We start from the raw sequence: 16808 nt of genomic DNA, 5'->3' as shown, positions 1-16808 counted from the left end.
AGCTGTATTCAACTTAGGGTACGGGAAATTCAATATCAAGTCAGGTAGTCTCAAATTATACCTATAACTCCCTCCAACTTATCATAATTGCCAAATGGTCTCAAACCATAATAATCTGCTTCACATCTTATTCTGCTATTGGAGAACCTGCAAACAGTCAAAAAATTACCCTCATACAGCCCTCCAAGAATAAATGGCTTAAATGGGAGTACATACAACAACTTTTAAAATTATTTGGCCGCTAAAGTTGCTCCTACCATAAGTTAGTTCTCTCATATTGGGGTGCTTCCACCTTAACGGAACCTCAGAATTTCCTTATCACTGAGGTAGAAAGGCAAGTTATAGGCCTGCAGATGTTCATGACTTCAGCTGGGATATTTTGATTAAACATAATTCAATACACTTCCGCAATTTCCATGACAAACTCAAGAATGGCTGATGAAGCTTGGGGTTGATGAGTGAAGCCTAAGCAGGCATTGCTCCTGCACTTTGCCTGGTCTATAAACAGAGTAAACGTGGAACTTTACCAAACTACCAAAGCTTTAAAGTTTAAACCAGTTATTCCATAGTTCACTGTGCAGGCTATAGGATTTCACATTAAAAATGCATTATCTTTTTGCAAGCATGAAAATATCTAGGTGACTTTGCATTTGTTTTGCAAGCATAAAACTATGTAGGTGGCTTTTATTGTCAAAAATTCTTATGTCTATACAACAATGAAATTGAAACCCGCTAACTTTCGGTTATCCTATCACCTTTCCATGAAACTGTAACAACAATCATCAAGGCTAAGTAGGCCAATTTGCAAACTAGAATTCAAAGGTAATTGGGAAAAAAGACAAGCAAATTTTGCTCCAAAAAAAAATTGAATTTGTTGCATTAACGTACTGCATATAATTCTTTCAGAACTCTGAATTATACCAGGCAGAAAGTCCGCTCCTGGACCAGATTTAAAAGAGACATCCAGACCATGACATATTGATAATGTAAAGTTGGATCTAGTCTCCTACAACATCATCATAGGAGGTGATGATACATTAACATATTTGGCAGACTGGGCTTCCTGGATCTGACTGTGAGTCTAACCTCACCTGGCAATAATGGCATATAAGTTATTTCAGAATGTAGCAAGATAAAACACCCAAGCCTATTACCATTCTGAATGATGAATAATATTCTGGATTTACTGCTTTAACATTCTAAAGATTTTTTTCCCTGCAGAATATTTAATAATAGAAGCAATAGGATATGCAAATTTCTAAGAAAATTTCTCCTCTACAAACTACCTCATACATAGGCTACAAAAGATTTCTGATTTTTCTGATAAGAACATCTCTTGAAAGGATCAACTCACCAATCTAGTCTTCTAAAATGGATGATCCCTTATATATAATTCACCAACTAGGTTCAGATTTATTGATAGATGAAGAGGGTGGCAACCACATTTGAGTGTTAAGCTCCTAAAAGTTATACAGAACAGGCCTTTTTTTTGGTTTAAAATTTAATCTACTTTGTCAACTGGAGAACCAGGACATGAGACCATCACACCCTGTGTAGGACCACTCACCTGACAAGTTTGATCACTAGAAGATGAGGAATTAAGAAAATCATCGCACTGGCTTTAGTTCAGTTTGTTATCTAAAACAACAGGTGAAAGAAAAATAGGAGAAAAGCAATTAACTCAACAAAAAGCAGACTGTCCTCAGACAAATCACTATGCAGGAAAAAGAACACATCTGTTTTAAGAGAACTAAGGAAAAGTGCAGATTATGTATTACAGTATGGCAGCAATTCTCAATTTATTCCAGCATAAAGGGGTGCCAAGAGGGGCACAAGACCAAGCAAAAAAAAGGAACCTGTTGGACAATCATTTTTCACGAACTATAAAATCAGTGAGGATCTAATAAAACATTGGCAGAAGCTTCATGGCACCCCATAGGTGTAGTCAGCATACTCCTCCCCAGAACCACCAGTGGTGCCATTTGGAGCTCTGTTGGAATTGGTGGCATTGGAATAGGGAGCATAGACTGATACCGGACTACCACGGGAATGCCTGGTCCTTGCAATGGTACTGCTCCTTGTAACCTTTCGAGCCTTTCGACCCTAAAATAAATAAGACACAAACACAAGGGGTTAAGAACATCAATAAAAAGTGGTAACAAAACATTGAATAAAAAAGAAAATCAACATCACATTCCTCGTTACACAGATTCGAATTTTCTTACTCCCAATATGGGACAGAAGCCGTGTATTTCGTGTTTATATGACAATATTTTTATACTAAACAGCCATTAAGAGAAGATTGTGGCGTACACAGAGAGCAAATATTTCCATCCACAAAGTTCCAATACTAGCATGCAAGAATATATGGATATTTTAGTTTCATGAGGATGACTTGGGAATTGCCAAAGGAAAGCAGCATATCATAGAAAACGAACCTTTCCCATGCACTTCTCCAAATGCGGAGCGAAACGGCCAGCCACAATCGGCCGCCCACAGTTCATGCACTCAAAGATCTCATCAGCAATGGCGGGATGCGTCTGTCCAAATATATCGACCACATTCTTACTATTCGCTTCACTGCTGCTGCTAGGATCTGCAACTCGGGCCTGTACCGAGAGCCTCAGCTCCTCTTCCTCTTCCTCCAGGTTACGGTCGAGGCCAAGCCTCGCTATCCGGTGGCACTCTGACGCCACATCCACGATGATGGAATCGAGCAAATCCTCGAAACAACGAGAAGCAAGCTGCACATCAAACCACACGGTCCACAAACAAAGCACCAAAACCATAATAGATTCAACTCATCCATCTCTACACGTTCTCATAAGTTGATCACAAAGAGTTTTAACATCATTCGCAAAGAGTGCATCAGTTTTAGCTCACCTGAGATCTAGGGGATGAGTTCCCATCATTGGATACTGACATTTTGAGATCAGGGGTTTTGGTTACCACCAAGAATAAAGAGGAAGAACGATTTTTTCGCTTCCCGTCACGAGTTTATATTTGGATCGATTCCTTTGGCACCAAAACAGGGCAAAGGTAAGGCATTCCACAATTAATCCATTTGAGAGAAATTGAATCGATATCTTTATCACAAAGAATCCTCCGGCATCGAAAAGAGTATACGTGGTTAAAAGAATAGATTGGATAGATCGAAGCTGACCTTCTCCTTATACTCGGCGGACGAGGAGCTTCGAGATTTGGGATCTATCTGCGACGAAACCACCGAGTTAGGGCTTTTAGGGACACCAGAAAGCAAGCAGCTAAGGGGGGTGGGGCGATCGGGAGTGGAGAATAGATTGGTTCCGAATTGGCAATTTCGCTGTCTAACGATAATCTTTCGTTAGTTTCGGAGAGCTTAAAATCTGTTTGTTTTATGGAAAGAGTTTAAAATCTTAAAAGGGAGGCTTCAACAAATGTTAGGGTTTATTTGATTGAAATTTTAAGAATACAGAGAGAGCGAAAAAAATATATATATATATAAAATAAAAATTTGATATTTTTTATAGATAAAAAATAATAATATTTTTTTCTTCTCAAAATATCCTTTTAGGATCTGTAGATAAGATTTTGTAAAATATGAATAGATGGTTAAAATAAAATACTAAATAATGATATAATATTATTTTAATATTTATATGAATATAATATTAATATTAATATTATATTATATTTATATCTATGTTAATAAATTATTATATTAAAATATTAATATATATTAGTATTATATTAACACAATAAATTATAATGATCTAATGCTATATTATAATATATTAATATTATATTTATATTTACAAAAATATAATATTAATATTTATATAAAGTTTAGGAGTAAAAAGATACATCTTATATCTGCTAAGGATATAATAGGTATTTTATACTATTTTTTTAGTAATATATAGAGCTTCGACTAAACATAAGTTACTTTGTAATAAATTACTTCCCTATAATTAATCAAATATACCAAAATCCTATTCTTAGGAGATAATTTTTTAAGAAGTAACTTCCTGAAAAGTTACGGAATCACATGAACTAAACAAATCCTTAGTGAGCGGAGGATGGAGACGTTGTGGAAAGGTAAAGATGGCAAAGATACATGTATGCAAGTATTTGCGTCCACTGGGTTGAGATTGTATCACACAATAGAGACAAGGTACATTGTATTCGGTAGAGCTATTGATGAGTTAGAAGATGGCAACAAATCGGATCAACCCATATGTATATCTATTTTATAATTAAAAATTTTATACCCATATATGTCCCATACACATCTCGGATCGGATCAAGTTAGGTTAAGTAGAGACGTAGATTGGATTGGATCGGATCGAATAGATAAGAGGAGTTGAATCGAATCGAATCGAATACATATAAACATGAGAAAATGATTATAATTTCGAAAGATAAATATATATTAAGATTATATGAGGTCGGATTTGAGGTAAGAAATATTATTATTCGTATTCGACTCCAACTTGCTTCTGATAATTTTTCTAGAACCAATATCCATCCTGGGTTTTAATCGGATCGGATTAAGTCCGATATTCGATGGGTCTACTAAAATTGATGAATTGATCTAAATTGCATTTTGACTTGTCTGATTTGAATTTGGGTCCGGATTTGGTCCATTTATATCTTGATTTCTAACTTAATTTTTGTGAAGTTCAACTTAGTTTTTAGTTTGATTTTATAAGATCCATATCTAATTTATTAATGGAGGTAGTCTTTTAGGATGCATTTGATTCACAAATGAAATTAGAATCAAAATCAAGATGGATTGAAATAGACTCTTAATGATCATATCCCTAATGCATTTAGTTCTTAATCAAAATCGGAATGGAATTTAAATCCTAAAAGAGGATATGGATTAGGTTTTGAGAGGGATTGAGGCATTCTCATTTCTCTCTACAATGAAGTAGAAATCAAATTCTTCCTTACCAAACTATGAGAATGAGAGTCATTCACGCCCATTCCCATAATCCCATTTGAAAGTTCAACTCCATCCAACCACGCTCTTAGTTTAGAATCCATATCTAACTATAATTTGGACATAAATTAGATCAAGCTTCGGTTTAGCATTTCAAAATGGACTTGAAGCACATCAGTTTCCTCAAAAACCAAACTAGTGGTTGATTTGGTAACTAGCATTCCAGATTGAGCAGATCGGTCGATAGAATTAAGTTAATTAGGGAATGACTTAGTTTTGCACTTGGTGAGGGAATTTAAAATTTCCAGCAAAACGAGCACGGATAAGGAAATATGATAAAATATAATAACTCGTAAGCAATGACACGTGCAAAGAAATTGAAGATAAACTATTTGGAATACAAGCAATGAGTTATTAAAGTATACCATGATCAATATCCTCCAAGGTAAAAAGAGACCAAACATGGGAGAATTGGATAAGCCAATAAGAGCTGATGGTGCAAAAGCCTCGTGATACTCAGTCAGCTTCCTTTGAGAACATATGAGATTTTATATTGAAAAACTTTGAATCAATATCAGGCATGCAGTTCCTCTTGATCAAGATTAACAGATTTAGTACCGAAATTCATATCGATTTGTCGATTGATATGATACGATACCATATCATATTGATAATAAAAAAATTTAAAAAAATTATATAATAATTAAAAAAATAAATTGAATCTGATCAAATCGATATCATACCAGATCAAATCATTCGATATCAAACAGTTTAAATTAATACCATACCAAACCGATTGATCTGATTCAATTCAGATCATTTTTTTTTAAAAATTGATCTGAATTGAATTGATTCTGTATCGATATGATATGAGATATATCGATCGATTCAAATCGATATGAAATATCATGCTTTTGACACTAACTGTGACACGTGACAGAGTCATAAAAGCTACACCACTGTCAGAGGTAGTCAAATGTCCGAATGTATAGAGTGCGTGATCAAACGAAACCTCTTTCCCTTCTTTGAATAAAGATCAATAGATCAGCAGTAACTATCCTCTTTGGATGGTTTCTTGTTTTAATAACTCTCTCCACGGTTACAGATGATTTCTTGTATAATCGCATAGTTCAGATAACTTCCACCAAGCAGTTAATTACAACAAGAAACTGCCCACATGTCACTTTTTGTATGTTTGATAAGTGACCAACCATGGTCGATCCAAGTGTCAGAAAGTCATAGCAACACTGAACGACATCCTGCATTTACTTATTGAATTATATGTACATAATTGAATTATATGATTAAATTATATGATTAACACAATGAATTGTATGATTAAAAAACACATATTGACTTATACCTACATAAGGCATTATATTTACACCCTAGAAGACGTTCATTAGAAAAATCTTTCATCCATTATATGCAAGCTACATTCTATAGTTTATAGAATCAAGAGGATGATGTCCTCCTTCCGGCCGAGTTTGTATGCCCGACTAGAATATGAGCTAACAACTTGTGTTTCATAAGAAGATTATCAGAAGCCTTCATTTTTGTCTCCTTTCAATGTTCCTGTTGATGATGATGATGTTTTGCCTGTGGAATCAGGAGAAGCTACTGCTGATAAAGGTTCTTTCTTCAACGAGGTTGGCATTTCTGAAATTTCCTGCACAAGAAAATTTTCTTCTATCAGTTACACATAAGGAGGAGAAACAGTGGAAAGAGAACTTTTGGTATGAATCAAAATATCTAAATTCTTATCAAAATTATGTATTTCTGTTTTCTACAACACAAGACAGGTAATAGATATAATATGAAGACCATTTTTCAGCATAATTGTATTCCCGTTACTCAAAAAAGTCCAAAGTTCATACTTAACTGGAATAAAAAATTATGGCTACAATTTTAAATTTGCAGAATCAATAAGCACCAATTGAACAGAGATAGAGGAAGATGGGAAGGAACAGTCAGTGTTCTGACTCTTAACACAATATTCCTTGGGACTAAAGGAAAAGACACGAGGAAAATACAGAACATCAGAAGACTGGGACATGATGGAAAGCATTAAATACATTCCACAAGACCGTCCAGAAGAATCGTGTTGTAAGGTGGAACAAAATGGAAGGATTGCATTTGTGAGTATCGGACTAATGCTAGTAGCGATTGCCTATTCAAGATCCCTAAAAATCTCTAGCTCATCAAATTCTACTTAACATGAAACTCCAATATGCATGCGTTCAGCTAAGGCTATACAGTCCTTTATTGATGTGGATCATAAACTTATCCTCACCACGAACACTCGCCGAGTTATATAACCATAAAAGAAGGTTAACTTGTGATTTCCTCACACATCTCTCGGACGGCAAATGATCAAATACAGATGGTTCCAATGAGGAATGAAAGATCCATGGATTCACAGACGCTTATCCTGATCACATCCAATCCCCGAGCTCCAGTTTTATAGCCCTAAAAGAAGGTTGGTTTGTGATTTCCTCCCACAGCTCTTGGGCAGAAAATGACCAAATACTGATGGTTCCTATAGGAATGAAAGATCCATGGATTCAGCATGACAGAAACTTATCCTGACCACAACCAATCCCCGAGCTCCAGTTGTATAATCAAAAAAGAAGTTTCACTTGTGATTTGCTCACACAGCTCTCGGAAAGAAAATGATCAAATACTGATGGTTCCTATAGGAATGAAAGATATGGATAATATTCATGGAGATGAAAGAAAAATGAAGATATATTGACACTACCCAACAGATCCAGCATCCCCAAGGAAGACAGGATTTCACACAGCGTATCCTCCAATGTTGTTCCTTGCAAAGCTGAATTTCTTGACATGCAAAATTTAAGTGATAAAATACAACAGGACCCTATTGAACACTTGCAACAGAACTGACAAGTGTTATATTCAATAACTGCTATTAGAATCCTGGTACCAACATCCCATAGAATATGTAGTAAGGAACCTAGCATAGAAGGCAGGCTTGGAGTCTTGGACAAGTTGTTGGCAGATTGGCACTGAATAATCTGATCCCTGAATTCAGCATGCAATTTATAGGATCCACATGTTTCTGACTTTGGCTGTGCACAATGATCTTCTAAACATAATCCAGCCACTGAAAACAGCATCCCGAGAATCCAAGCACAGACATCTTGCTCTGGCATTTTCTGATAAGCAATTTCTTAGCAGAAAAGAAATATATGCTTTGGAATCTACTAACCCATAAAATACATGAACCTTGTTGCCATTCACAAAGCTTTAAAGTTTATGCAAAGAAATTTTTAAGTAGAAATTTCTGATATTTATTGTCTGCAGACAACAGTTATCTATGTTGCAAACTACAGCATTGTAATTGTGCAGGATATAATGTACATTATATGAAGCAGGACCATATGAAATTCCAATGCCACCATTGAAACCATAGTATGGAAAAGATAAGGTGACACACAATAAGTACATACCTTCATCAAGTGCAACCTTAGATCACTTGGTCGAACTCCTTCCCCTATGCACACCATGACAAATTGTGAATATTGGAATAGAACATCAGCAGCAGCTTGCTTTTGTTGTTCGGTCTGTGTTCATATGTTACCATAGTTAAAGCAAAATCTCACAGGGCACTGAAATGTTTGGTGTGCATGTACGTAGGCGAAGCAGACTAAAACTGATGGTTAGGTTTGATATGGATTTCAGGTAGGCTTGCTACAAGCATTAATAGCGATAGAATGTTGATTTTGCTATAACTATTGCTATTGGATATTAGAAACTAAGTAATAAGTACTAATTATTAGTTGTTATTGTTACCAATAATGTTATATCTATCCATAAAAAAAATACTATCATTATTTTTTTAACATTTAATATGTATTATTTATTTTTAAATGGTTTGAAAATAATAACCACATATGCGTCTGCAAACTGTATATGCGCCATATGGTCCCTTGATTGCTCTCATACAGCAGCTGCATTTTAAAGCACAGTAGTTTGGCTATCATATTGTTCTTATCATCATGTTTCCATAAACTTAGACATGAAAAGAATGAAATGTTTGAACCTCATTGAACATAGATAATGTAAAAAAGAGTGAATAATTCAGCTACGACTTAAAATAATGTATCATATCATTTTTCAATATATTTCCAGAAGAGCCCTAATCATTTTGGTAATCCAATCATTTCCTATACAAGCTTAAACTGTACATAATTTCTTCCAATAACCATGAAGTAGGTTGCAACAGGAACTTGCAGAATAAAATCAGATATGGTTGCGAACAACTCCTATATTTGTATTCTAATGCTAAAATCAGATTCAGGTGGAACTCACACTGTGACACAACACAGAAATATTGCCTTCAGTTTCGCATTTTCATTAAGAGATAACCAATAAAACCATAGGTGTTCTATAATAATCTAATTTTGTTGTCAGCAAGAGATGACAGATACAATCAGAACCATTTCAGCAATTAGACCAATCGAAAGTTTGAAACAAATATCTGTTCAGGGGAAAATAGTCAAAAAATTTATAAGATACGAACGCCTTGTTTGCCCTAATGTGCCCTAATGTATATGATACAAGGCTTGTAAAGGCCTTGTTTGCCCTAATGTGCATCTTCTTCTCAAGAAAATCTATAAGATACGAAGTCATGATCTGATCCCACTTGGGAATGCAATAAGCGTGTGTTGATAAACAGATGAGTTGCTGGATCCTATGACAAGCAAGCAAAAGTTGCATTGTTATAAATATCAAGGATTGTGAAGTTTGCAGAAGTAGAAAAATTTGATAACTAGTTTCAAAATACAGATCGGGAATATCAAGATTAGAAGGACCAAACAATCTAGAAAAGTTTTGGCTTCTATTCTAGGTCTCTGAAGCAACATAAAATAATTATATAGTCACCAATCCTTCTAATGAGTGTAACACAAAAAAATTACCACGGATCACATACTACCATCGAAAGGAATTGTTTGAGTTCTAGCAAACATGATTCTCCTACTTACTAGTTATCAAGAATCAATTTTTACCAGTTGGGAGTGGACAATGCAGCTCTCCAAATGAAGCACTTGTTCTATTGATGCTTCAAGCTACTGTATGCTCAGAGTTGAGCCTTCGATTTCTTTTTCAGCACAAGGTACCACCACCCAGAAGATAAGCATCTCTAGATATTCTATCACATCCATAACCACAAGAAGTATAACAATTTAATACACAACCTCGAATTAATAGAATGCCATGCCATGAAAGGGAAACTTGTTTAGCTTTCTATTACAACAAATTCTCTATTCAAAGGAAAGATCTTCCCATTCATGCTACAAGATAACATCAAAAACCTATCTTGATCGAAATCTTCCGTCCAAATCAGTGATCCAAAGCCTAAAGCAATCGAGATTTTTACCTCGAAATCACCCTCCATGATCGGCCTCGGTGTCCGCCCCATCTCCTCCTTGACCCCCCGTCCCGCCCGCCTCCACTTCTCTCACTCTCTCTCTCCTCCCCGCCCCCCCCACAACCCACCTTCTCCAATCCTCACCCCTGTTTCCCCATCTTTTCCGCGGCTTCAGCCACCGGCTAAGCTAAAATAAACGTAAGCGACAACTTAACGGCCCTTCGCGGGTCGCGACCCCTTTCCTTGCCGCTGTCCGGTCACGCGCCGTAACATACGTTCTGCTGTTCTCATGAACCATTCTGTCTTCAGTCTTCACCAGCTCTCTCCCCGAAAGTGCAATTCCGATTTCCTGTAAGCCTTGTACGTGGCGCCAATATTACCCGCATATTGTAACACGATTAGTTATGTTACGGTTCTCTTAAAGAACACTGGAACGCCTTCTTTCACTCTCGGTTCCCGAGATCCGAGTAGGGTCACCGCCCCCCGGCTAGACTCCGTCCGCGGTCAGCAATCTCTCACACTAAGTTGGTCGCACGGTGATGTTACCGTCGGGGGTGGACAGATGCGCGGCCGACGGCTCTCCGCGGCTCTCCTCACCGACCCGGTGGGGACTCCCCCGCTTTCTTATCCCCCGATCCCGGCATCTCCTGCAAAAAAACTCCCCCACCGCCATTCGCCCCTTCCATCTCGAAACCATTCGCCCCTTCCATCTCGAAACCCTGACCCTTATTGTCGCCGCCGGATTCCGATCGATCCATGGATCCCGGCCCCCACGGGTACCGCCACCACCCGACGCCGCCGACGCACGCCGGTGGCGCCGGAGGGAGGGAGGACTGCTGGAGCGAGGGTGCGTCGGAGGCGCTGATAGAGGCATGGGGGGACAGGTACCTCCAGCTGAGCCGGGGGAACCTCCGGCAGAAGGACTGGAAGGAGGTCGCCGACGCCGTGAACGACCGGCAGGAGGCTCTCGGAAAGACCCGGAAGACGGACGTCCAGTGCAAGAATCGGATAGACACCCTCAAGAAGAAGTACAAGCTCGAGAAATCGAAGCCCGGACCGTCTCAGTGGCCCTTGTTCTCGCGCCTTGACCTCCTCATCGGCCCCAACTCTGCTCCATCTCTCAAGAAGCCGAATCCTTCCGGTGCCCCCTTCATCAAAGCCCACTACCCCCAACCCAATTCCCACCGGCACCCTTCCCTCACCTTTACCATCAAGCCCCGGAACCCTAACCCTAATGCTGCGGTCTGCTCGGACGGGTCGATGAACTCGCCGGGATCCTCTGAGAGCTCCCGTGGAGAATTTGGCCGTGTCGGGGATGATAACGATGACGAGGATGATGAGGATGAAGACGAGGAGGATGGCGATAATGGGTTGTCTGATGTTGTGGCTGCAAGAAAGCGGCGGAGGAGTTGGGGGAGTTTGGGTGGTGGTGGTGGGGAGGAGGAGGCTTTGGGGGAGTTGGCGAGGGCCATTGTGAAGTTTGCGGAGGTTTATGAGAGGGTGGAGAGATCAAAGCATCAGCAGATGATGGAGCTGGAGAGGCAGCGGATGGAGTTTGCGAAGGACATTGAGTTCCAGCGGATGCAGATGTTCATGGACGCTCAGCTTGAGCTCGAGAAGATGAAGCGGCCCAAGCATGCATCGGGATCTGGTGAGCAGCTGACACTTTTAGTTCCCGCTTGAACTTTTCTCTTTAATTTTTGTTAGCATGATCTTTTTTTCTTTGATTTTGGTTTGTTCTTGGTTTCTTGTCTTTCATTGTCTGAATTTTTGCATCGGTGAACTATAGTTGCATCTATTGTGTAGAAATAAGGTTGTAATTCTGATATTTAAATTGAATGTCTTTTAAGAAGGGCATCCCAGAGCAAGAGGCTTTCATAACTGTGGTGTCCGGCGACGGTGCGTTCCTTACCTCTATGTATAGAGAGGTTGATTTTGTGCCCGTGACACTCAAGTCACAATGAAGCAACCTTACCATGCACCAAGGCCCACCCTAAACCTTAAATTGAATACATTTTAATTTAATAAATTAACTTTATATTTATACTCAAGTAACTTGTCTTGCAGTTTACTAGACTTAGTTTTATTAGATCTGCTATTGTTCCATTTACATTTGAAAATTGAAGAGGAAAAGGATGTTTTTGGCTTCTGTGAGATATAACTAGTTTCCAAACAACTTTTGTTATCTTCAAGACATGTAATTATATATTTATAAGAAAAAAATCTACCACCAAACTAAAAGATAAGGATGCAAAAACTGAAGTATCAGCTGAATTTACCGCTGAAGAAGAGTTCGCACACTAAATGTAATGTGAGGCTGAATATAGATGAAACAGGCTGTAATTGACAAAAGGAAAATATCTTAAGAACTTCTAGATTAGATAGGAGGGAAAAAGGCTCAGGGTAATTAGGTTTGAATGATTGGCATGGTTTGCATATGGATATGGGAGTGTATTTTCATGCAGAGTAAGAATAAAATAGCTAAACTGTCTTGAGGGTAGATTGGCATGGCTTACCATCTCCCTCTCCTTTCTGGCTTTTCTTTCCCCTTCCCTGCAACTCACAGGTCCTTTGCTCGTGAACAGCTACTTTATATGGAACAATCAAGAGTTTACAAGTTGCGTTTAGTGAGTTTGCTAAGTTTCCTTGATATAGTGGTTTCGATACATTTTTAGTTTTCTATGTGATGAGGGGGATAGTCTGCCTTCCTTAAAAGCATTCTTGTTGTTGTTTGATGACCTTCCCTATTGTTACCAGATCCATAGCAGCATATGGTTGTTGGAAGTTTACCTTTCTTATCCGATGTCAATTAGGAATTCTTTGCCTATGAGTAAGTATATCCTGCTCATGTATTAAGTAATTGTCCTAATTAAAGTTGAGAAAAAGAACACAAATATCCTTTCTTGCTCATGGAATTTCTTCATTAACACTTCATTGATCTCAAGTTTTTTCTCTTTTGCTTGGGTAAGGTTAGTGATTGGAGAGTGGGATAGTTTTGATGCATGACTATTGAACATATTCTACTCATTCTTCTTTGTAGGGTAAAAGATCGACCTCAGGATAATGTGCACAGGGGTAAAAATATACTCTATATTCCAGCAGTGGTTTGATATACTTAGGCTGCCCAATTTAGTTTGCTCTAGCACAGTGTGCTTATCTGGACTCAGCCAGTTAGCCAAATCTTGTCCAAGTTTTTGAATCTACACCTTTGGCCAGTAAATTAAATTGGGCTTAGTGTCATAACTGTTTTGTGTATTTGATATTAAGCATATAGCTGATCTATGGCTTGGATTGCTGAACTGGCAACTGTGATTCTAGATCAGCTTATAGGGCTTGTATAGACATTATCTTTGTTAAAATTGTTGCCTTGTTTTGGATTACTGTACTAATACTAAATTCTCCTGTTTGCCTGTTTAAAAGTAGAGTATTTCCATTCTATACATTTCATCAGGTTAGAAATTATTATATAGTTTGTGCAGTATATTTTTTTGACTCTCACATCCTAAAATGTTGGGACTGTTGGACACCTGTTACACATTTTCTTCTAGGACGGGTATCAGTCCATGTTACAGTGGCTTTGTCTTAGCATCTTGACTGGGTGCCTATCAGGGATTCCTCCTCCAGTCTACCATGCCCCACTTTGGTTGGGGATGGGCTGCTCTGCTGACATTCATGAGCGCATTTCTGCACTCCACTGCTATCTTCCTCCTCTAGATCCTAGTCTATAGTTGCATTCCTTGGATCAAGTCTGTATTAAACTGTTCCTCACCATCATCCAATGACCATATTGCTGCTGTCACTATTAATCACTGATAAGTCCACCCACAAAGATCCGTTGCTATCAGTTTTGTCATGATCCGTCACATGTGCGTTGGCATTTACCTCATTCATGCTTCTTTACTGATCTTTTAATCTGCACATGCAGCATGAGTCACTTGAGCTAAATCTGAATAGGCTAATTCCCATGTTTTGTCTGATGTCTTCCAAGATATCAGCAGCTACCATGGGCTTTTCAAGGAAAATGTCAAAATACCTTGCAAGAAAAACATCTCTCCCTTTCTCTCTCTCTGTCTCTGTGTGTGCGCATTCATGCGGCATGTGTGTGTGTGTTTGTAGCAAAATGTTATAACACCTTGCGAGAAAAACTGGTTTGCTCTCTCTCTCTCTCTCTCTCTCTCTCTCTCTCTTTGTGTGTGTGTGTTTGTGCATGTTTTCGTGCATGCATTAAATGCAGTATTTGGTTCGGTGTAGCAATGATAAGTATAGCTTGAGGGTGTTAAAATTTGAGTGACACCAGGGATAGGATATCTGTTTTTTTTTTTTCCTATTTCATCTGGAGGTTGGACCACTTCAGGTCTGATATACTCTGAAATAAATGCTGGAACATCTCATGATACTTTATGTCTGTGGCATGCAGTTGTTAAGTTGGAATGAATAAATTGCTTGTTAGGCAGCAAAATGTTCTTAGATGGGCTTCTTTTTCCCTTCGCTAATAAATTTATCTCAAATGCTATTCTTCTAAGGTGATATGTGCATGGGCAGATCGTGTTTCAAATCAGATGAAACAGTTGTCCTATAAAGCAAGGTTTGGAATGTCAAGTACTTATAATACCAAACATTAGACCTGGCAGAAAGAAACAAAAACTTATGAGGATTTGACAGATATGCCTTCAATTTCTTCATAAAAAGTTCTGTATAAGCCAGATGGATCTTACTCAATTTGGTGCTGAAATTACTGAATGTGTAGCAGGTTTTTTAGTGATAAGAGAGCATTGACTACCTTAACCATCAGGTCTTGTCCGTAGTAGTGTTTGCCAGAGTGCCTAATACTATAGTCTATATTTATTATGAAAATCTTAATTACTGACACCTTTCTTTACCATGAATCAGCATGTTTTTTCTGATGAAATGGTGCCTTAAAAGGTTTGATGGATGATCTTAGGGAGCTTTTTAAAAGGTTTGATGGATGGTATCTTAGGGAGCTTTAGGTAGCAATGCTACCAGCAGAAACTTTGTGATATGAAAGAATGAACAAATCCAGTCTCGAGCATCCATTAGTCTTTTATATTATTGAATGCAATCGTGGTGGTTGTTGCATGAAAATTATCCAGTACCTATAATTGGCTCACTGTTTACGGATTTTTCCTGATGCATGGTTATGTGTTCTGTATTTGTAACCTGCCCCTGGATTGTGCTATAAATTGATTTGTGCAATGTTGTTAACATACTATATCTATTATGATCATCGCTGCTATGAGTCATTTTGGTTGGTCTTCTGGGATCTTGTCAAGCATCATTCTGTCTTGCCTTTTTCAGGGAAAAGGTTATAGTGGAGAGTTCGAGCTCCCTGTTTGCATTGCCAGCTAATGTATTGATATTGATAATACTCTGGTAATAGCTGAATTAACTAGTGCTCTGCAGCAATCGTGAAGCAGCAGCGGTGTCCATCGGATTTATGTTGGTTACAAAAGATAATTTAGCCATGTCAATTAATGTATCTTTGGATTATTTCTTGGTGTAATTTACTGTAGACATCGGCGGTGTTGCATTCATTATTAACAGTATTGAATCTGTACAACAAATTTTGATACGGGTCCGTAGTTGTCATATATTAAACGGATGCATGCTGCTCTGCACTACCAAGAACAGTTGATGTTAATTTTTTATCCGCAAGACGGTTGTCTTTATTTTCCCTTTCCTTATCATTTTGTTTGCTTATTTATTGGAAGATGGCAATCATGACTCATCAGAGGGTGCGCCTTCTGTAACTTGATAGTATGCAAAACAAAATAATACTGCAATGCTTGTCTAATCGTGTGTAATCTATTCTAGAAAATCTTTTCCTTCAACCTTGCCAAACCTCAAAGCGGGCTACGAAATCAACTCATGTTACACAGTAGAAGTCACGCAGGTCCGGAACCAATATTGAACGCTGGCCCGGACAGCGTTAGTTAGATTATCAGTGGCAGTATAACCATAGTGGAAACCAAAATGCAAATTTTATAGTATAATTTTCATTCTTTGGGTTGTGTAAGTATTTTATGTACACAACAGTAGAGAATCTTCGATTATAAGTCACGAAAAATTTAAATATGTTCTTTAAACTAGAGCATGTTGTCTGAAATAAAAGCACAGCAGTAGCGATGCAGGTGCATCTGCGTATGCTAGACGATCTAAATTCGGTTACCATCTCTCTATGGACATAAATTTAATAATCTGGTGAAGGATCATCACATTCCCTAGGAAGCTTATAATCTGCGGAAAAATCACCATGTTCTCTAGGAAGCTTATGTTTTCAATCAAAAAGCTTGTAGAATCAACAGGCATAAAGCGTGACAAGAATGTGTTATCGGGGCAAGAACTTTTAGATAAAGAGCGTTCTCTGAGACCGAGGCATCCAAGCAGATCATTGGTTGTATTGCCACCTAAACAAATCAGCCAATGGACTGACCCAACCCAATTTCACAGACGGAGCAGATCCCATCAATG

The 16808-nt window shown here is 38.2% G+C and overlaps 3 protein-coding genes across 6 annotated transcripts; 1 reads left to right on the top strand and 2 right to left on the bottom strand.

Annotated features, from left to right (window-relative positions):
• Window positions 1-1676: 1676 nt before the first annotated feature.
• Window positions 1677-3302, bottom strand: LOC105057128 (SAGA-associated factor 11). The gene is made up of 4 exons (XM_010939605.3): window positions 3164-3302; window positions 2884-3015; window positions 2439-2744; window positions 1677-2103 (listed from the first exon to the last, which is right to left on the bottom strand). The coding sequence occupies exons 2-4, from the start codon at window positions 2923-2925 to the stop codon at window positions 1924-1926; spliced, it is 528 nt and encodes a 175-aa protein (XP_010937907.1). The 5' UTR covers window positions 2926-3015; window positions 3164-3302; the 3' UTR covers window positions 1677-1923.
• A 3020-nt stretch (window positions 3303-6322) lies between these two features.
• On the bottom strand, window positions 6323-10469 carry LOC105057129 (uncharacterized). Its single transcript, XM_010939606.4, has 3 exons — window positions 10329-10469; window positions 8398-8511; window positions 6323-6593 (listed from the first exon to the last, which is right to left on the bottom strand). The coding sequence occupies exons 1-3, from the start codon at window positions 10368-10370 to the stop codon at window positions 6465-6467; spliced, it is 285 nt and encodes a 94-aa protein (XP_010937908.1). The 5' UTR covers window positions 10371-10469; the 3' UTR covers window positions 6323-6464.
• A 317-nt stretch (window positions 10470-10786) lies between these two features.
• Window positions 10787-16006, top strand: LOC105057130 (trihelix transcription factor ENAP1). 4 transcript variants are annotated; one of them, XM_073248392.1, is made up of 3 exons: window positions 10787-11970; window positions 12886-12936; window positions 13077-15203. In XM_073248392.1, exons 1-3 carry the CDS (start codon window positions 11076-11078, stop codon window positions 13082-13084), a joined length of 954 nt encoding a protein of 317 aa, XP_073104493.1. In that variant the 5' UTR covers window positions 10787-11075; the 3' UTR covers window positions 13085-15203. The 4 variants fall into 4 exon arrangements, with proteins under 4 accessions (XP_073104493.1, XP_073104492.1, XP_029123959.1 ...); XM_073248391.1 differs by having other exon boundaries at window positions 12886-15203; XM_029268126.2 differs by lacking the exons at window positions 12886-12936; window positions 13077-15203 and adding an exon at window positions 15210-15624 and having other exon boundaries at window positions 10788-11970.
• Window positions 16007-16808: the final 802 nt, after the last annotated feature.

Source organism: Elaeis guineensis, chromosome 14, assembly GCF_000442705.2.
Source record: "Elaeis guineensis isolate ETL-2024a chromosome 14, EG11, whole genome shotgun sequence".
Lineage (NCBI taxonomy): Eukaryota > Viridiplantae > Streptophyta > Magnoliopsida > Arecales > Arecaceae > Elaeis > Elaeis guineensis.
This window is presented reverse-complemented; position numbering and strand designations above follow the sequence as displayed.

What these genes read in the sequence shown, in the direction of transcription:
- LOC105057128 (XM_010939605.3), bottom strand. Translation starts at nt 2,925, where the DNA reads ATGTCAGTATCCAATGATGGGAACTCATCCCCTAGATCTCAG. An exon ending in ACTCATCCCCTAGATCTCAG is followed by an intron (nt 2,745 to 2,883) that starts GTGAGCTAAAAC and finishes TTTGATGTGCAG; the next exon opens with CTTGCTTCTCGTTGTTTCGA. An exon ending in TGGAGAAGTGCATGGGAAAG is followed by an intron (nt 2,104 to 2,438) that starts GTTCGTTTTCTA and finishes TATTTATTTTAG; the next exon opens with GGTCGAAAGGCTCGAAAGGT.
- LOC105057129 (XM_010939606.4), bottom strand. Translation starts at nt 10,370, where the DNA reads ATGGGGCGGACACCGAGGCCGATCATGGAGGGTGATTTCGAG. An exon ending in TCATGGAGGGTGATTTCGAG is followed by an intron (nt 8,512 to 10,328) that starts GTAAAAATCTCG and finishes ATATGAACACAG; the next exon opens with ACCGAACAACAAAAGCAAGC. An exon ending in TAAGGTTGCACTTGATGAAG is followed by an intron (nt 6,594 to 8,397) that starts GTATGTACTTAT and finishes TTTCTTGTGCAG; the next exon opens with GAAATTTCAGAAATGCCAAC.
- LOC105057130 (XM_073248391.1), top strand. Translation starts at nt 11,076, where the DNA reads ATGGATCCCGGCCCCCACGGGTACCGCCACCACCCGACGCCGCCGACG. An exon ending in CAAGCATGCATCGGGATCTG is followed by an intron (nt 11,971 to 12,885) that starts GTGAGCAGCTGA and finishes TGCAACTCACAG; the next exon opens with GTCCTTTGCTCGTGAACAGC.